This window comes from Bufo gargarizans, chromosome 1 (assembly GCF_014858855.1).
Source record: "Bufo gargarizans isolate SCDJY-AF-19 chromosome 1, ASM1485885v1, whole genome shotgun sequence".
Lineage (NCBI taxonomy): Eukaryota > Metazoa > Chordata > Amphibia > Anura > Bufonidae > Bufo > Bufo gargarizans.
Window position 1 is genome coordinate 83,480,489 of NC_058080.1, and position 20,297 is coordinate 83,500,785.

Consider the following 20,297-nt stretch of genomic DNA (forward strand, 5'->3'; position numbering starts at 1 on the left):
CCACGCGGCCAATAGACCATATAAGTGATTTGTCTGAAAAATTCTTTCCTGAGCTATGGAATTGTGTCGGCAGCATAATGGGACAAGTTTTCAACCTCTCAATGTAAACAAAGAATGCTTACATTCACTGACTGCAAGCAGAGAACTTGTAAGCCACAAAGAACTGAAATTCAAAGTATTTCAGAAAGTTTTAAAACCTGTCCATGGTAAGTAGAAAAATACACAAATGAAAGAAGTTCTTATGAAAATTCAGCACATAAAACCAGTCCTATATGTGCACAAAAAATGTTTAGACAGAGAAATATGCACATTTCAGATACCACAAATATTTCTAATTCCAGCTGCCCATGTAGACAACCTTTCATCTCCCATGTATGAGAATGAAGAGGTATTACCTAGATTTTATATTGTTAGTAATACCTTAAAGGGGTCGTCCAGGATAAGACAAACATGGCTGCTTTCTTTCAAAAACAGTGCCACACCGTCCATGAGTCGTGTGTTGTACCGCAGCTCAGTTCCATTGAAGTTAATGGGACTGAGCTGCAATACCGCACACAACCTGTGGAGAGGTGTGGTGCTGTTTATAGAAGATAGCAGCCATAAGCTAAGAGATTTCTAATCCTAGACAACCTCTTTAGGTGTATTAATTGACTGCTATACAAGTATGTTGATTCGCTGCTATACAAAGGTGGTTTTGTATGAAGAGGGCCAAATTTGGCTATAGCGATTTGTCCTCCTTGTGGGGTGAAAAAACAACAACAAAAAAACGCAATCCCGCCATTGTAGTTTGGAATTCGTTTTTATGGCATTGCCTACGTGGTAAAAAAAATGACATGACAAACTTGCACCATGGGTATATGCCCAGCTGACACTAGAAGTAGAACGTATTGGCTCCTCCTATCTGGGCTATACCCACTGCAGATGCAGGAGAAAACCAGTAGGAGCCCAAGATAAAACTGTAAGCCAACAAGTCCTAAACCAGACAGGACCAACAGAAAAAACTAGCCACACAGGGTGGGATCCGTGTCCCCCAATGCATCCTACGAGAAAAGGATTTTACAGTGAGTACAAAAATCCAGTTTTCTCTTTAATGCATTGGGGGACACAGCACAATGGGACGTCCTAAAGCAGTCCACAAGGGAGGGCAGGAAAACAGCCATGCAACGCAACTAACTCACAGCTGCTTGCAGAACCCTGCGACCCAAACTGGCATCAGCAGAAGCCAAGGAGTGGATGTGATAAAATTTGGAAAACGTATGGACAGAGGCCCAAGTGGCGGCCTTGCAGACCTGGGAAGCTGAGGCCTGATGTCTAACTGCCCAAGAAGCCCCGACCGCCCTAGTGGAATGAGCGGTCAACCGAAAGGGAGGAACACGACCCTTCACAACATAGGCCTCCTTAACTGCTGACCTAATCCAACGGGATATGGTGGCCTTGGAATCTTGCAGGAACTTGCGAGGACCCTCAGGGACCACAAAGAGGGAGTCCGACCGGCGGAAGGGCTCAGTCAACCGAAGATAGAGGCGAAGAGCCCTAACAACATCCAAACGGTGAAGAGAACGCTTCCTAGGATGAGAGGGGCAGGATTGCAGGCCCATATGTCCAGCACAGCAGGCCTGAGCCCCATGAACAGAGGCCCTGGCCAAGGTAGAAGGGATCAGTGGTCCGGAGAGGGGAGCTGTACTTACCCTCTGACGTCTTCAGGCGCAGCAGGGTCACCCCATCAGCAGACTCAACACGGGGCCCGTGGGAATGCTGGCAAGCCACTGCAGCGGCAGTAATGGGGACTGGGTGACCAGCGGTACCGAAGTACACACCCGCAGAGGGTGCAACTAAAGTGAGATGGAGCACCGCCTGCAGCAGGAGAAAAACCTGCATAAAGAGGAAAAGAAAGAAAAAATAAAACAAAATATCAGCAAGACCTGCAGGAAAAAAGCAGGTTGTGTCTGCCTCCTAGAGACACTAGAAAAAAACTGGTTTGCTCCTGCATCTGCAGTGGGTATAGCCCAGGTAGGAGGAGCCAACACTTATTACTTCTAGTGGCAGCTGGGCATATACCCATGGTACTGTGTCCCCCAATGCATTCTACATAAATGTACATAAAGAGAAATAAAGAGAAATAAATGTTTTTTATTATATTTTATTATTAAAATAAATGAAAAGCCTTAAAAATGTGTGTGTTGTTTCGCCATATTCTGACACAAGATTTTTATATATAGATTCTTAATTTATTAACATATGAAAATGACAAAGACCAGAGACAAACACTCTCAGAAACAAATCATGTACATAAAGTTTTTTCTTTTTGATAGAGGTGTGTGGGGGCTCATATTTTGCGGGGCAATATGTAGTTGTTTTGTATTGGTGTCATTTTGGGAAATGTACAACTTTTTGATTATTTTTTGGGAGGGGGAGGAGGTGAGATCAACAAAATACAGCAATTTAGGCACGGGAATATTTTTTCCTTTATGATGCTCACCACGTGGGACTAATAACAGGATATTTTAGTAGTCCAGACATTTTCAGATGCGGTGATACCAATTATGTATTTTTAGTTTTTAAAATTCGATATGATAAATAGGGGTGTTGATATCTTAATATATTTTTTTTATACATTTTTGAATATGTGAAGCAGGGTGTAATAGCGGTTTCAACATGGCAAATCTGGGGGGAATACATAAGGCCACCGCATGCCATGACAACCACTCGAATGGAGGGGGGTGATCATGAATAACGTGGTGTGTTTTTATAAAGAATAATGGAAACCCCCTTTATGTAACCAAGCACTTGACAGAGTCTTGCTTTCTAATATACCCGCCCTGTGAGTGTGTGTATCCAGGCTGTTTTTGCATGCAATCCTTCATGGATGTGAGCGTCCATAGTCTAAATGCTTAGTTTTGGCATGCTTTTATCCTTTTATGTTTATATGTGTTTTCAAAACAGAAGAGTTTTAAAGATTAATAGGTTTAGTCATCCATTTTAATATATAGATTTATATATCTAATATTATACTGTGTAGTAGCTGCTGTTGTGCCAGTGAGCTTAGCCTGGAAGCAGGGGTGCTGTTGGGCTGCTGGTTTGCTCCCCGGCAGGTGGCAGCACTCTGCATAATATTACACTATATGGTGGCTGTTGTTGCTGTGCCTGTGATCTTAGCCTGGAAGCAGGGGTGCTGTTGGGCTGCTGGTTTGCTCCCCCGCAGGTGGCAGCACTCTGCATAATATTACACTATATGGTGGCTGTTGTTGCTGTGCCTGTACGCTTAGCCTGGAAGCAGGGGTGCTGTTGGGCTGCTGGTTTGCTCCCCGGCAGGTGGCAGCACTCTGCATAATATTATACTATATGGTGGCTGTTGTTGCTGTGCCTGTAGGCTTAGCCTGGAAGCAGGGGTGCTGTTGGGCTGCTGGTTTGCTCCCTGGCAGGTGGCAGCACTCTGCATAATATTACACTATATGGTGGCTGTTGTTGCTGTGCCTGTAGGCTTAGCCTGGAAGCAGGGGTGCTGCTGGTTTGCTCCCCGGCAGGTGACAGCACTCTGCATAATATTATACTATATGGTGGCTGTTGTTGCTGTGCCTGTAGGCTTAGCCTGGAAGCAGGGGTGCTGTTGGGCTGCTGGTTTGCTCCCCGGCAGGTGACAGCACTCTGCATAATATTATACTATATGGTGGCTGTTGTTGCTGTGCCAGTGAGCTTAGCCTGGAAGCAGGGGTGCTGTTGGGCTGCTGGTTTGCTCCCCTGCAGGTGGCAGCACTCTGCATAATATTACACTATATGGTGGCTGTTGTTGCTGTGCCTGTAGGCTTAGCCTGGAAGCAGGGGTGCTGTTGGGCTGCTGGTTTGCTCCCCCGCAGGTGACAGCACTCTGCATAATATTATACTATATGGTGGCTGTTGTTGCTGTGCCTGTAGGCTTAGCCTGGAAGCAGGGGTGCTGCTGGTTTGCTCCCCGGCAGGTGACAGCACTCTGCATAATATTATACTATGTGGTGGCTGTTGTTGCTGTGCCTGTAGGCTTAGCCTGGAAGCAGGGGTGCTGTTGGGCTGCTGGTTTGCTCCCCCGCAGGTGACAGCACTCTGCATAATATTATACTATATGGTGGCTGTTGTTGCTGTGCCTGTAGGCTTAGCCTGGAAGCAGGGGTGCTGTTGGGCTGCTGGTTTGCTCCCCGGCAGGTGACAGCACTCTGCATAATATTATACTATGTGGTGGCTGTTGTTGCTGTGCCTGTGATCTTAGCCTGGAAGCAGGGGTGCTGTTGGCCTGCTCCAGTCAGGTGGCAGCAGTCAGCATGCATTGCTGCACCCCCATAGTGAGTGAGCCCACTTTTAACGAAGTTGACATGAAGAAGCAGGTAAGTTTATAGAGTTTGGTTAAAATGTCTGAACCTCATGTTCAAGTTTATCATTTAGCATGGACAGATCAGAGGTTACTGAGGGATATCATTTTGTGCCATTACATAATGAACCTACCACACTGAATGTACAATGGCTTTAAATATTAGTGTGCCTGGCTCGAAACCACCCACTTACCTGTGGTAGCAGAGCGTCTGTATATCAGAAAAGTAATCTTTGTTTATGGAGCTGTAAGGATCTTTAAGGAGGGGGCTGCCATCAATAAGAGAGTCATCCCAGGCTTGTGGCCATGGCTCCAGATTCTCCTCAATGGCCAGAGCAATGCCCTTGTCATGTGGAGGAATGATCTGAGCGCCATTCTCCCAATAAACCTACATTACAGAAGAAAAAGCACATTATAATGTTAATGTAACGGGCGTTCCTTAGTGAAAACTACAAAATCAGGAGTTTTTTTTAAGCCAAGTCTACTTTCACACTGGCGTTTTGGCTTTCTGTTTCTCACAAGCGGTCCAAAACGGATCAGTTTTCATTCTAATGCATTCTGAATGGAAAAGGATCCGCTCAGACTGCATCAGTTCCATCTCCATTCCGCTTTGGAGGCAGACACCAAAACACTGTCTGATAAAACTGAGCCAAACGGATCCGTCCTGGCACACAACGTAAGTCAATGGGGACGGATCCCATTTTCACTGACACAATCTGACACAGTAGAAAACGGATCCGTCCTCCGTTGACTTTCAATGGTGTTAAAGACCGATCCGTCATGGCTATGTTATAGATAATACAAACGGAATCGTTCTGAACGGATGCAGACGGTTATATTAGGCTACTTTCACACTCGAGTTTGGTGCAGATCCGTCTTGTATCTGCACAGACGGATCTGCACCAATAATGCAAACGCTTGTATCCGTTAATAACGGATCCATTTGCATTATTCATAAAAAAATATTTTCGGATCAGTCTTAACTTACATTGAAAGTCAATGAGGGACAGATCCTTTTCAATTGCACCATATTGTGTCAGTGAAAAACGGATCCGTCCCAATTGACTTACATTGTAAGTCAGGACGGATCAGTTTGGCTCCGCATCGTCAGACGGTCACCAAAACGCTGCAAGCTGCATTTTAGTGACCATATAAAAAACGCAACGGAGACCAAACGCAGCCAAATTGATGCCTTCTGAACGGATCCTTATCCATTCAGAATGCATTGGGGCTGAACTGATCAGTTTTGGGCCGCTTGTGAGAGCCCTGAAACGGATCTCACAAACGGACCCAGAAACGAAAGTGTGAAAGTAGCCTAAGAGATAAGTTGTGAAGGATAGAAGGATCCATGTTTGACATTGGTATATATTATAGTCATTGTCCTTGAAGATCAGGATCAATGACAGAACTCACAAGCAGTGAATGTCCATGGGCTTTTGCAGTAGTACTGGTACACCTATGAGAGCACTGAACGGGTGCACTCTGCACTAAACCGTGCTTAAAGTCACTAAGTCGTCAACTTCATTTATCTGCTTTCCCACTCCCTCTCACAGCAATATAGTGTTAAGCGATACCAGAAGTGAGGGGGATAACAATGAGCAGACTGAATCCAAGTACAGATAAGGAGAAGAGCACCCACAGCGGATTCTACAAGGGGAGGATCATGCACACTGCAGCAGTGTAGATAGAGTGGGGCACCCACAGCGGATTCTACAAGGGGAGGATCATGCACACTGCAGCAGTGTAGATAGAGTGGAGCACCCACAGCAGATTCTACAAGGGGAGGATCATGCACACTGCAGCAGTGTAGATAGAGTGGAGCACCCAGAGCAGATTCTACAAGGGGAGGATCATGCACACTGCAGCAGTGTAGATAGAGTGGAGCACCCACAGCAGATTCTACAAGGGGAGGGGTCATGCACACTGCAGCAGTGTAGATAGAGTGGAGCACCCACAGCAGATTCTGCAGGGGGAGGGATCGTGCACACTGCAGCAGTGTAGATAGAGTGGAGCACCCACAGCAGATTCTACAAGGGGAGGGATCATGCACACTGCAGCAGTGTAGATAGAGTGGAGCACCCACAGCAGATTCTGCAGGGGGAGGGATCGTGCACACTGCAGCAGTGTAGAAAGAGTGGAGCACCCACAGCAGATTCTGCAGGGGGAGGGATCGTGCACACTGCAGCAGTGTAGAAAGAGTGGAGCACCCACAGCAGATTCTGCAGGGGGAGGGGAGGATCATGCACACTGCAGCAGTGTAGAAAGAGTGTCAGCACAGAGGGGAGAGGAGATCCCACCGAGCTGTATTAGAAGCAGCACAGGAATAAAGCTGAGCAACTTCAAGAGACCCGGTGAAGGTGGCCGCACTGTGAATGTACAGAATTCACATCCAGCATGCCCACATGTAAATTGTATATATGTTTCATGTTGCAGCCTGTATTCCTTCATTCATTTTCAAACAACCTTAGTGCCACTGTTTTACCTCCAGGGAACCACTAATATGTGTAGAAATCATATTTTAGTTGCTAAAAGAGTCCATAGACTTTAAGCTATAGAAAATGAGATTGCACAGGTTGGGGAGCTCTATTACGAGGGGCCAGTAAGCTGGAGACTGGTGATAACAGGGGTGTATGGCTGGTTCTATAGTCCCTCTGACCTAGTGATTATAAAAATGGAACATACCTTGTATCCATTGTCTTGCTTTGGATTGTGAGAGGCAGTAACCATAATCCCCGCGCACAGATTAAGGTGAGTCACGGTATACGGCTAGAAAGCAACAAAATAGTTACTTGACCGTACAGACAAGATCGGTAATTGAACACAAATGGTATAAGTTACAGCAGTAAAAATAAAAGGAGATGGGGGAGTCATCAAGCCATGACGTAAACCTGGCCATACACATTGAATGGATAATGCTTGTTTCTCTGACAGCTGTTCCCCCCGACCCCCCCCCCCATACATATATGCATGCTTGGCCAAGTATGCATGTGTTCCCAATAGACAGAGGGGAATTCGCTGCTGCCAGACACCTCTGGTGATCTCCCTTGAGAACACAAGCATCGAGTATAATAAAACCCATCAGTTTAAACATTGTTTTCCCCGACACCAGTCACTGGAGAGTCTGAACACCACCATACACATTGGGTGGACAGACAGTCCTGCTGACATCATTCATCTAGTGCAGGGATTTGAAACCACCGGCACTCAAGATGTTCTGAAACTACAACTCCCAGAATGCTCCATTCTCTTCTATGGAAGTTGTGAGAACAGCCGAGCATGTTTGCATGCTGGGAGTTGTAGTTTCACAGCAGCTGGAGTGCCGAAGGTTGCTGATCCCTGATCTAGTGTGTATTGCCACCTTAAAAAAATACTCTGAGAGTAACATAGCACTACCAATATTATGGCTCCTTCATTGTCAGGAGCCCAGAGGCTGGAGCCCCAGTAATAACCTAGAGAGTGGCCATCAGATGGGATGCCCCTTGAACTTACCACAAATGGTGTTGGTGTGATACCGGAGAAGAGGTACACTGGAATGCCCTGACTGACAAAGGATGTGGCAGCAAGTCTTGCAAACCTGGAGAAATTAAAAGTTAAATTAAATTTCTAAAATATAAAAGAGATGACTGGGGACTCCTAAGATACTTGGTTACTAGTGTTTATTGTAGTAATTAAAATGACGGATATGATACAGTAAAATACAATACAACGATACACGTTAAAAATTACTTCCGTAGTGTCAGCAGCAATCAAGACAAAATCTCTGCATATTGTGGTTAAAGTATGGCGGAGATCAGTCACTCATAAACGGTGGTATGAGATAACTGTGACTGACCGCCTCACCCCAGACACCATAATACAGATGAAGCGGGTACGTGGTGTTAAAAATGAGTCTTACATCAGTGGCAGTAAACTACAATATAACAATTGAAATACAGTATTGGCAGTGATCAACTGGTGAATAATGAGAGTTCGCTGACCCTGATAGGTAAAAAATCTGTGATGTCAGGGTACAACAGAGTTCAAGCTAATCGGATACTTGTTCCCGATTTAAAGTAGCGTAATACCACTATGGGTGGAAAATGCAATAGTCATAGGCAATGTCCTGCTCCGTAACTGGCCCAGCGGCGTCCCGCTTTAGGTCAGAAATAGATCCAGCAGTAGATCGACTTTAAATTTAGGAACACTCTTACCGATGTTGGAGGATTCTCACAACTAGGAGAAAACCTCTGCCGTCTATCGGAACTTGCTCCCGGTTTTCTTGTTGCGGTCGGGTGGATCCTACGATTGATGCCATGGGTCACCTGTTAGCAGCTTGATTGCTGCACGCGATCCCGCTTGTTTGGATCCAAATGCAATATCCCAACCTTCCAGGCAGAAGTTTCAGACCGGCTACGCTTTGCAGATCGGTTCAGAGTTATTCCTGGATAGGATCGATGTGGTGCACTCACATAAACTTGTACTTGGGGGGGTCAGACCAGATGCGTTTCGGGGCTAGAATGTCCCCTTCCTCAGTGTCTATCCGACCTCCACAAAAGAGCCTTACAAGACCCGGTTCGGACTCTGGTTCCGGAAGTCCTATGAAGATCATTATCCGGTCAGAAAACATTATCCTTATTGTTATAGTTTAGCGATTTTACTTATTTTGACCATTGTCGATGTATAACCGCATATGTAAGTTCCTAATGTCTTGCGCGCTTGTTCCACTAAAATAAATCGCAAGTGGCAACTTTGCGGTATCATTACGATTCTCTTGCGTTTCTATTGTCACTGTGAACTACCTAGAAGACCACACGTTATATATTATTTAGGTGTGTAAATATAGGGTACAGCACATAAGACAGACATGTTCAAAACATGGAAACAAAATGGACTCAAAAAATTACTCAAAAATGAGAATTAGAAGGAGAAATAAAGAAGGGAATATATTATACCGAATGTGGGATTCCATAGGGATAAATTAGAATATCGATCCCAAGGAGACATGAGTTGATCAATAATAATACACATGTGCCCTAATAGCAAAAAGAATATATATACGAATCTAATGGGTTATGTGTGTATACCTATGGACATAGACATATGTATCACTAGATATTCGTATATCAGTTTGTGCACATTTTGTATTAATACTTTTAAAACTTAAAAATTTTCAAAAATTAAAATTTTTTACAACTTTTTAAATTTTTATATAACCAAAACATCTTTTTGTTTAGGATAAAAAAATAGTAATAATAGTGTCTATAAAACCATAACACCACAAAGATATATAAATATATGTATAAGAATATAAATATAAAAATGCCACAATTTTTATTTATTTTTAATTCTTTTATAAAAATTTCCAAAACAATTTCTTGTTTGACATATCCTTGATTAGGGTTTAGAATAGCTTTGTACCATGAGCAGTCAGTTGATGTTCCATGTTGTGAGCCTGCCGTCAGGGGGGGAACCCGCCGGGGCACTAAGCTACTCGGCAGAGCTCATCCTCAAAGGCAGGCCCCAACCCATATTTATAGAAAACCGAAAAGTTCGTATTCTGCGTTTAGACCATCCGGAATCATGGTCTCCATTTCAAAGATTCTCTGTGTTTCCATTCTCGACATCTTGCTAATGTGGTTCCCTCTTCTCCAACTTTTTGGTACTTTATCTATGGTCGCGAATTTTAAACTAGATGGATCACTGTTGTGAGCAATTTTAAAATACTTAGAGAGTGAGTTTCCACACCCTTTTTAATATTTGATATGTGTTCGGCAAGGCGTTTCTTGAGGGTTCTTTTAGTCCTACCTATGTATTGGCGTTTGCAGGGACACTCTATGATATAGATGACAATCTCTGTACTGCAGGTAAAAAATTCCTTTATAATATGTTTATGCCCGTTTGTTGTTGCAGTTATTTCTTTTGTTTGTTTCATGAATGATGTTAATTTGCAGTTACCACATTGGCCGCACCTAAAAAAACCTTTAAGGTCCATCCATTTCTGTATTGATGGGTTATTTTTCCCTGCAAACGCCAATACATAGGTAGGACTAAAAGAACCCTCAAGAAACGCCTTGCCGAACACATATCAAATATTAAAAAGGGTGTGGAAACTCACTCACTCTCTAAGCATTTTAAAATTGCTCACAACAGTGATCCATCTAGTTTAAAATTCGCGGCCATAGATAAAGTACCAAAAAGTTGGAGAAGAGGGAACCACATTAGCAAGATGTCGAGAATGGAAACACAGAATCTTTGAAATGGAGACCATGATTCCGGATGGTCTAAACGCAGAATACGAACTTTTTGGTTTTCTATAAATATGGGTTGGGGCCTGCCTTTGAGGGTGAGCTCTGCTGAGTAGCTTAATGCCCCGGCGGGTTCCCCCTTGACGGCAGGCTCACAACATGGAACATCAACCGACTGCTCATGGTACAAAGCTATTCTAAAGGCTAATCGAGGATATGTCAAACAAGAAATTGTTTTGGAATTTTTTTATAAAAGAATTAAAAAATAAATAAAAAATTGTGGCATTTTTATATTTATCTTTGTGGTGTTATGGTTTTATAGACACTATTATTACTATTTTTTATCCTAAACAAAAAGATGTTTTGGTTATATAATTTTTTTATATAGTTTTAAAAGTATTAATACAAAATGTGCACAAACTGATATACGAATATCTAGTGATACATATGTCTATGTCCATAGGTATACACACATAACCCATTAGATTCGTATATATATTCTTTTTGCTATTAGGGCACATGTGTATTATTATTGATCAACTCATGTCTCCTTGGGATCGATATTCTAATTTATCCCTATGGAATCCCACATTCGGTATAATATATTCCCTTCTTTATTTCTCCTTCTAATTCTCATTTTTGAGTAATTTTTTGAGCATATTTTTTTGAGTCCATTTTGTTTCCATGTTTTGAACATGTCTGTCTTATGTGCTGTACCCTATATTTACACACCTAAATAATATATAATGTGTGGTCTTCTAGGTAGTTCACAGTGACAATAGAAACGCAAGAGAATCGTAATGATACCGCAAAGTTGCCACTTGCGATTTATTTTAGTGGAACAAGCGCGCAAGACATTAGGAACTTACATATGCGGTTATACATCGACAATGGTCAAAATAAGCAAAATAAGTAAAATCGCTAAACTATAACAATAAGGATAATGTTTTCTGACCGGATAATGATCTTCATAGGACTTCCGGAACCAGAGTCCGAACCGGGTCTTGTAAGGCTCTTTTGTGGAGGTCGGATAGACACTGAGGAAGGGGACATTCTAGCCCCGAAACGCATCTGGTCTGACCCCCCCAAGTACAAGTTTATGTGAGTGCACCACATCGATCCTATCCAGGAATAACTCTGAACCGATCTGCAAAGCGTAGCCGGTCTGAAACTTCTGCCTGGAAGGTTGGGATATTGCATTTGGATCCAAACAAGCGGGATCGCGTGCAGCAATCAAGCTGCTAACAGGTGACCCATGGCATCAATCGTAGGATCCACCCGACCGCAACAAGAAAACCGGGAGCAAGTTCCGATAGACGGCAGAGGTTTTCTCCTAGTTGTGAGAATCCTCCAACATCGGTAAGAGTGTTCCTTAATTTAACGTCGATCTACTGCTGGATCTATTTCTGACCTAAAGCGGGACGCCGCTGGGCCAGTTACGGAGCAGGACATTGCCTATGACTATTGCATTTTCCACCCATAGTGGTATTATGCTACTTTAAATCGGGAACAAGTATCCGATTAACTTGAACTCTGTTGTACCCTGACATCACAGATTTTTTACCTATCAGGGTCAGCGAACTCTCATTATTCACCAGTTGATCACTGCCAATACTGTATTTCAATTGTTATATTGTAGTTTACTGCCACTGATGTAAGACTCATTTTTAACACCACGTACCCGCTTCATCTGTATTATGGTGTCTGGGGTGAGGCGGTCAGTCACAGTTATCTCATACCACCGTTTATGAGTGACTGATCTCCGCCATACTTTAACCACAATATGCAGAGATTTTGTCTTGATTGCTGCTGACACTACGGAAGTAATTTTTAACGTGTATCGTTGTATTGTATTTTACTGTATCATATCCGTCATTTTAATTACTACAATAAACACTAGTAACCAAGTATCTTAGGAGTCCCCAGTCATCTCTTTTATATTTTAGAAATTTAATTTAACTTTTAATTTCTCCAGGTTTGCAAGACTTGCTGCCACATCCTTTGTCAGTCAGGGCATTCCAGTGTACCTCTTCTCCGGTATCACACCAACACCATTTGTGGTAAGTTCAAGGGGCATCCCATCTGATGGCCAATCTCTAGGTTATTACTGGGGCTCCAGCCTCTGGGCTCCTGACAATGAAGGAGCCATATATTGGTAGTGCTATGTTACTCTCAGAGTATTTTTTTAAGGTGGCAATACACACTAGATCAGGGATCAGCAACCTTCGGCACTCCAGCTGCTGTGAAACTACAACTCCCAGCATGCAAACATGCTCGGCTGTTCTCACAACTTCCATAGAAGAGAATGGAGCATTCTGGGAGTTGTAGTTTCAGAACATCTTGAGTGCCGGTGGTTTCAAATCCCTGCACTAGATGAATGATGTCAGCAGGACTGTCTGTCCACCCAATGTGTATGGTGGTGTTCAGACTCTCCAGTGACTGGTGTCGGGGAAAACAATGTTTAAACTGATGGGTTTTATTATACTCGATGCTTTGGTTCTCAAGGGAGATCACCAGAGGTGTCTGGCAGCAGCGAATTCCCCTCTGTCTATTGGGAACACATGCATACTTGGCCAAGCATGCATATATGTATGGGGGGGGGGGGGTCGGGTGGGAACAGCTGTCAGAGAAACAAGCATTATCCATTCAATGTGTATGGCCCAGGTTTACGTCATGGCTTGATGACTCCCCCATCTCCTTTTATTTTTACTGCTGTAACTATACCATTTGTGTTCAATTACCGATCTTGTCTGTACGGTCAAGTAACTATTTTGTTGCTTTCTAGCCGTATACCGTGACTCACCTTAATCTGTGCGCGGGGATTATGGTTACTGCCTCTCACAATCCAAAGCAAGACAATGGATACAAGGTATGTTCCATTTTTATAATCACTAGGTCAGAGGGACTATAGAACCAGCCATACCCCCCTGTTATCACCAGTCTCCAGCTTACTGGCCCCTCGTAATAGAGCTCCCCAACCTGTGCAATCTCATTTTTCTATAGCTTAAAGTCTATGGACTCTTTTAGCAACTAAAATATGATTTCTACACATATTAGTGGTTCCCTGGAGGTAAAACAGTGGCACTAAGGTTGTTTGAAAATGAATGAAGGAATACAGGCTGCAACATGAAACATATATACAATTTACATGTGGGCATGCTGGAGTGAATTCTGTACATTCACAGTGCGGCCACCTTCACCGGGTCTCTTGAAGTTGCCTCAGCTTTATTCCTGTGCTGCTTCTAATACAGCTCGGTGGGATCTCCTCTCCCCTCTGTGCTGACACTCTTTCTACACTGCTGCAGTGTGCATGATCCTCCCCTCCCCCTGCAGAATCTGCTGTGGGTGCTCCACTCTTTCTACACTGCTGCAGTGTGCACGATCCCTCCCCCTGCAGAATCTGCTGTGGGTGCTCCACTCTTTCTACACTGCTGCAGTGTGCACGATCCCTCCCCCCTGCAGAATCTGCTGTGGGTGCTCCACTCTATCTACACTGCTGCAGTGTGCATGATCCCTCCCCTTGTAGAATCTGCTGTGGGTGCTCCACTCTATCTACACTGCTGCAGTGTGCACGATCCTCCCCTGCAGAATCTGCTGTGGGTGCTCCACTCTATCTACACTGCTGCAGTGTGCATGACCCCCTCCCCTTGTAGAATCTGCTGTGGGTGCTCCACTCTATCTACACTGCTGCAGTGTGCATGATCCTCCCCTTGTAGAATCTGCTCTGGGTGCTCCACTCTATCTACACTGCTGCATGTGTGCATGATCCTCCCTTGTAGAATCTGCTGTGGGTGCTCCACTCTATCTACACTGCTGCAGTGTGCATGATCCTCCCCTTGTAGAATCCGCTGTGGGTGCCCCACTCTATCTACAACTGCTGCAGTGTGCATGATCCTCCCCTTGTAGAATCCGCTGTGGGTGCTCTTCTCCTTATCTGTACTTGGATTCAGTCTGCTCATTGTTATCCCCCTCACTTCTGGTATCGCTTAACACTATATTGCTGTGAGAGGGAGTGGGAAAGCAGATAATGAAGTTGACGACTTAGTGACTTTAAGCACGGTTTAGTGCAGAGTGCACCCGTTCAGTGCTCTCATAGGTGTACCAGTACTACTGCCAAAAGCCCATGGACATTCACTGCTTGTGAGTTCTGTCATTGATCCTGATCTTCAAGGACAATGACTATAATATATACCAATGTCAAACATGGATCCTTCTATCCTTCACACTTATCTCTTAGGCTACTTTCACACTTTCGTTTCTGGGTCCGTTGTGAGATCCGTTTCAGGGCTCTCACAAGCGGCCCAAAACTGATCAGTTCAGCCCCAATGCATTCTGAATGGATAAGGATCCTTCAGAAGGCATCAATTTGGCTGCGTTTGGTCTCCGTTGCGTTTTTTATATGGTCACTAAAATGCAGCTTGCAGCGTTTTGGTGACCGTCTGACGATGCGGAGCCAAACTGATCCGTCCTGACTTACAATGTAAGTCAATTGGGACGGATCCGTTTTTCACTGACACAATATGGTGCAATTGAAAAGGATCTGTCCCTCATTGACTTTCAATGTAAGTTTAAGACTGATCCGAAACTATTTTTTTATGAATAATGCAAATGGATCCGTTATTAACGGATACAAGCGTTTGCATTATTGGTGCAGATCCGTCTGTGCAGATACAAGACGGATCTGCACCAAACTCGAGTGTGAAAGTAGCCTAATATAACCGTCTGCATCCGTTCAGAACGATTCCGTTTGTATTATCTATAACATAGCCATGACGGATCGGTCTTTAACACCATTGAAAGTCAACGGAGGACGGATCCGTTTTCTACTGTGTCAGATTGTGTCAGTGAAAATGGGATCAGTCCCCATTGACTTACGTTTGTGTGCCAGGACGGATCCGTTTGGCTCAGTTTTATCAGACGTGTTTTGTGTGTCTGCCTCCAAAGCGGAATGGAGATGGAACTGATGCAGTCTGAGCGGATCCTTTTCCATTCAGAATGCATTAGAATGAAAACTGATCCGTTTTGGACCGCTTGTGAGAACAGAAAGCCAAACGCCAGTGTGAAAGTAGACTTGGCTTAAAAAAAACTCCTGATTTGTAGTTTTCACTAAGGAACGCCCGTTACATTAACATTATAATGTGCTTTTTCTTCTGTAATGTAGGTTTATTGGGAGAATGGCGCTCAGATCATTCCTCCACATGACAAGGGCATTGCTCTGGCCATTGAGGAGAATCTGGAGCCATGGCCACAAGCCTGGGATGACTCTCTTATTGATGGCAGCCCCCTCCTTAAAGATCCTTACAGCTCCATAAACAAAGATTACTTTTCTGATATACAGACGCCTGCTACCACAGGTAAGTGGGTGGTTTCGAGCCAGGCACACTAATATTTAAAGCCATTGTACATTCAGTGTGGTAGGTTCATTATGTAATGGCACAAAATGATATCCCTCAGTAACCTCTGATCTGTCCATGCTAAATGATAAACTTGAACATGAGGTTCAGACATTTTAACCAAACTCTATAAACTTACCTGCTTCTTCATGTCAACTTCGTTAAAAGTGGGCTCACTCACTATGGGGGTGCAGCAATGCATGCTGACTGCTGCCACCTGACTGGAGCAGGCCAACAGCACCCCTGCTTCCAGGCTAAGATCACAGGCACAGCAACAACAGCCACCACATAGTATAATATTATGCAGAGTGCTGTCACCTGCCGGGGAGCAAACCCGCAGCCCAACAGCACCCCTGCTTCCAGGCTAAGCCTACAGGCACAGCAACAACAGCCACCATATAGTATAATATTATGCAGAGTGCTGTCACCTGCGGGGGAGCAACCAGCAGCCCAACAGCACCCCTGCTTCCAGGCTAAGCCTACAGGCACAGCAACAACAGCCACCACATAGTATAATATTATGCAGAGTGCTGTCACCTGCCGGGGAGCAAACCAGCAGCACCCCTGCTTCCAGGCTAAGCCTACAGGCACAGCAACAACAGCCACCATATAGTATAATATTATGCAGAGTGCTGTCCCCTGCGGGGGAGCAAACCAGCAGCCCAACAGCACCCCCTGCTTCCAGGCTAAGCCTAACAGGCACAGCAACAAACAGCCACCATATAGTGGAATATGATGCAGAGTGCTGCCACCTGCAGGGGAGCAAACCAGCAGCCCAACAGCACCCCTGCTTCCAGGCTAAGCTCACTGGCACAGCAACAACAGCCACCATATAGTATAATATTATGCAGGAGTGCTGTCACCTGCCGGGGAGCAAACCAGCAGCCCAACAGCACCCCTGCTTCCAGGCTAAGCCTACAGGCACAGCAACAACAGCCACCATATAGTATATATTATGCAGAGTGCTGTCACCTGCCGGGGAGCAAAACCAGCAGCACCCCTGCTTCCAGGCTAAGCCTACAGGCACAGCAACAACAGCCACCATATAGTGTAATATTATGCAGAGTGCTGCCACCTGCCAGGGAGCAAACCAGCAGCCCAACAGCACCCCTGCTTCCAGGCTAAGCCTACAGGCACAGCAACAACAGCCACCATATAGTATAATATTATGCAAGAGTGCTGCCACCTGCCGGGGAGCAAACAGCAGCCCAACAGCACCCCTGCTTCCAGGCTAAGCGTACAGGCACAGCAACAACAGCCACCATATAGTGTAATATTATGCAGAGTGCTGCCACCTGCGGGGGAGCAAACCAGCAGCCCACAGCACCCCTGCTTCCAGCTAAGATCACAGGCACAGCAACAACAGCCACCATATAGTGTAATAATTATGAGAGTGCTGCCACCTGCCGGGGAGCAAACCAGCAGCCCAACAGCACCCCCTGCTTCCAGGCTAAGCTCACTGGCACAACAGCAGCTACTACACAGTATAATATTAGATATATAAATCTATATATTAAAATGGATGACTAACCTATTAATCTTTAAAACTCTTCTGTTTTGAAAACACATATAAACATAAAGGATAAAAGCATGCCAAAAACTAAGCATTTAGACATATGGACGCTCACATCCATGAAGGATTGCATGCAAAAACAGCCTGGATACACCACACTCACGGGCGGGTATATTAGAAAGCAAGACTCTGTCAAGTGCTTGGTTACATAAAGGGGGTTTCCATTATTCTTTATAAAAACACACCACGTTATTCATGATCACCCCCCTCCATTCGAGTGGTTGTCATGGCATGCGGGGCCTTATGTATTCCGCCCCAGATTTGCCATGTTGAAACCGCTATTACACCCTGCTTCACATATTCAAAAATGTATAAAAAAAATATAAATATCAACACCCCTATTTATCATATCGAATTTTAAAAACTAAAAATACATAATTGGTATCACCGCATCTGAAAATGTCTGGACTACTAAAATATCCTGTTATTAGTCCCACGTGGTGAGCATCATAAAGGAAAAAATATTCCCGTGCCTAAATTGCTGTATTTTGTTGATCTCACCTCCTCCCCCTCCCAAAAAATAATCAAAAAGTTGTACATTTCCCAAAATGACACCAATACAAAACAACTACATATTGCCCCGCAAAATGAGCCCCCACACACCTCTATCAAAAAGAAAAAACTTTATGTACATGATTTGTTTCTGAGAGTGTTTGTCTCTGGTCTTTGTCATTTTCATATGTTAATAAATTAAGAATCTATATATAAAAATCTTGTGTCAGAATATGGCGAAACAACACACACATTTTTAAGGCTTTTCATTTATTTTAATAATAAAATATAATAAAAACATTTATTTCTCTTTATTTCTCTTTATGTACATTTATGTAGAATGCATTGGGGGACACAGTACCATGGGTATATGCCCAGCTGCCACTAGAAGTAATAAGTGTTGGCTCCTCCTACCTGGGCTATACCCACTGCAGATGCAGGAGCAAACCAGTTTTTTTCTAGTGTCTCTAGGAGGCAGACACAACCTGCTTTTTTCCTGCAGGTCTTGCTGATATTTTGTTTTATTTTTTCTTTCTTTTCCTCTTTATGCAGGTTTTTCTCCTGCTGCAGGCGGTGCTCCATCTCACTTTAGTTGCACCCTCTGCGGGTGTGTACTTCGGTACCGCTGGTCACCCAGTCCCCATTACTGCCGCTGCAGTGGCTTGCCAGCATTCCCACGGGCCCCGTGTTGAGTCTGCTGATGGGGTGACCCTGCTGCGCCTGAAGACGTCAGAGGGTAAGTACAGCTCCCCTCTCCGGACCACTGATCCCTTCTACCTTGGCCAGGGCCTCTGTTCATGGGGCTCAGGCCTGCTGTGCTGGACATATGGGCCTGCAATCCTGCCCCTCTCATCCTAGGAAGCGTTCTCTTCACCGTTTGGATGTTGTTAGGGCTCTTCGCCTCTATCTTCGGTTGACTGAGCCCTTCCGCCGGTCGGACTCCCTCTTTGTGGTCCCTGAGGGTCCTCGCAAGTTCCTGCAAGATTCCAAGGCCACCATATCCCGTTGGATTAGGTCAGCAGTTAAGGAGGCCTATGTTGTGAAGGGTCGTGTTCCTCCCTTTCGGTTGACCGCTCATTCCACTAGGGCGGTCGGGGCTTCTTGGGCAGTTAGACATCAGGCCTCAGCTTCCCAGGTCTGCAAGGCCGCCACTTGGGCCTCTGTCCATACGTTTTCCAAATTTTATCACATCCACTCCTTGGCTTCTGCTGATGCCAGTTTGGGTCGCAGGGTTCTGCAAGCAGCTGTGAGTTAGTTGCGTTGCATGGCTGTTTTCCTCCCTCCCTTGGGGACTGCTTTAGGACGTCCCATGGTGCTGTGTCCCCAATGCATTAAAGAGAAAACTGGATTTTTGTACTCACTGTAAATCCTTTTCTCGTAGGATGCATTGGGGGACACGGATCCCACCCTGTGGGGGCTAGTTTTTTCTGTTGGTCCTGTCTGGTTTAGGACTTGTTGGCTTACAGTTTTATCTTGGGCTCCTACTGGTTTTCTCCTGCATCTGCAGTGGGTATAGCCCAGATAGGAGGAGCCAATACGTTCTACTTCTAGTGTCAGCTGGGCATATACCCATGGTGCAAGTTTGTCATGTCATTTTTTTTACCACGTAGGCAATGCCATAAAAACGAATTCCAAACTACAATGGCGGGATTGCGTTTTTTTGTTGTTGTTTTTTCACCCCACAAGGAGGACAAATCGCTATAGCCAAATTTGGCCCTCTTCATACAAAACCACCTTTGTATAGCAGCGAATCAACATACTTGTATAGCAGTCAATTAATACACCTAAAGAGGTTGTCTAGGATTAGAAATCTCTTAGCTTATGGCTGCTATCTTCTATAAACAGCACCACACCTCTCCACAGGTTGTGTGCGGTATTGCAGCTCAGTCCCATTAACTTCAATGGAACTGAGCTGCGGTACAACACACGACTCATGGACGGTGTGGCACTGTTTTTGAAAGAAAGCAGCCATGTTTGTCTTATCCTGGACGACCCCTTTAAGGTATTACTAACAATATAAAATCTAGGTAATACCTCTTCATTCTCATACATGGGAGATGAAAGGTTGTCTACATGGGCAGCTGGAATTAGAAATATTTGTGGTATCTGAAATGTGCATATTTCTCTGTCTAAACATTTTTTGTGCACATATAGGACTGGTTTTATGTGCTGAATTTTCATAAGAACTTCTTTCATTTGTGTATTTTTCTACTTACCATGGACAGGTTTTAAAACTTTCTGAAATACTTTGAATTTCAGTTCTTTGTGGCTTACAA

General features: G+C 44.4%; 1 protein-coding gene and 1 long non-coding RNA gene across 2 annotated transcripts in view; one reads left to right on the forward strand and one right to left on the reverse strand.

Annotated features, from left to right (window-relative positions):
- PGM2 (phosphoglucomutase 2) overlaps positions 1–20,297 on the reverse strand; it is a 56,608-nt gene that overhangs the window by 17,265 nt on the left and 19,046 nt on the right. The window contains exons 4-6 of the mRNA XM_044296640.1: positions 7,829–7,913; positions 7,022–7,105; positions 4,534–4,727 (exon numbers count right to left, since the gene is read on the reverse strand). Of these exons, the coding sequence (XP_044152575.1) occupies positions 4,534–4,727; positions 7,022–7,105; positions 7,829–7,913 (363 nt within the window). The remainder of the gene's footprint in view (positions 1–4,533; positions 4,728–7,021; positions 7,106–7,828; positions 7,914–20,297) is intronic.
- LOC122940202 lies at positions 12,537–15,899 on the forward strand. The gene is made up of 3 exons (XR_006390253.1): positions 12,537–12,623; positions 13,349–13,432; positions 15,725–15,899. It is a non-coding gene; the product is annotated as an uncharacterized LOC122940202 (long non-coding RNA).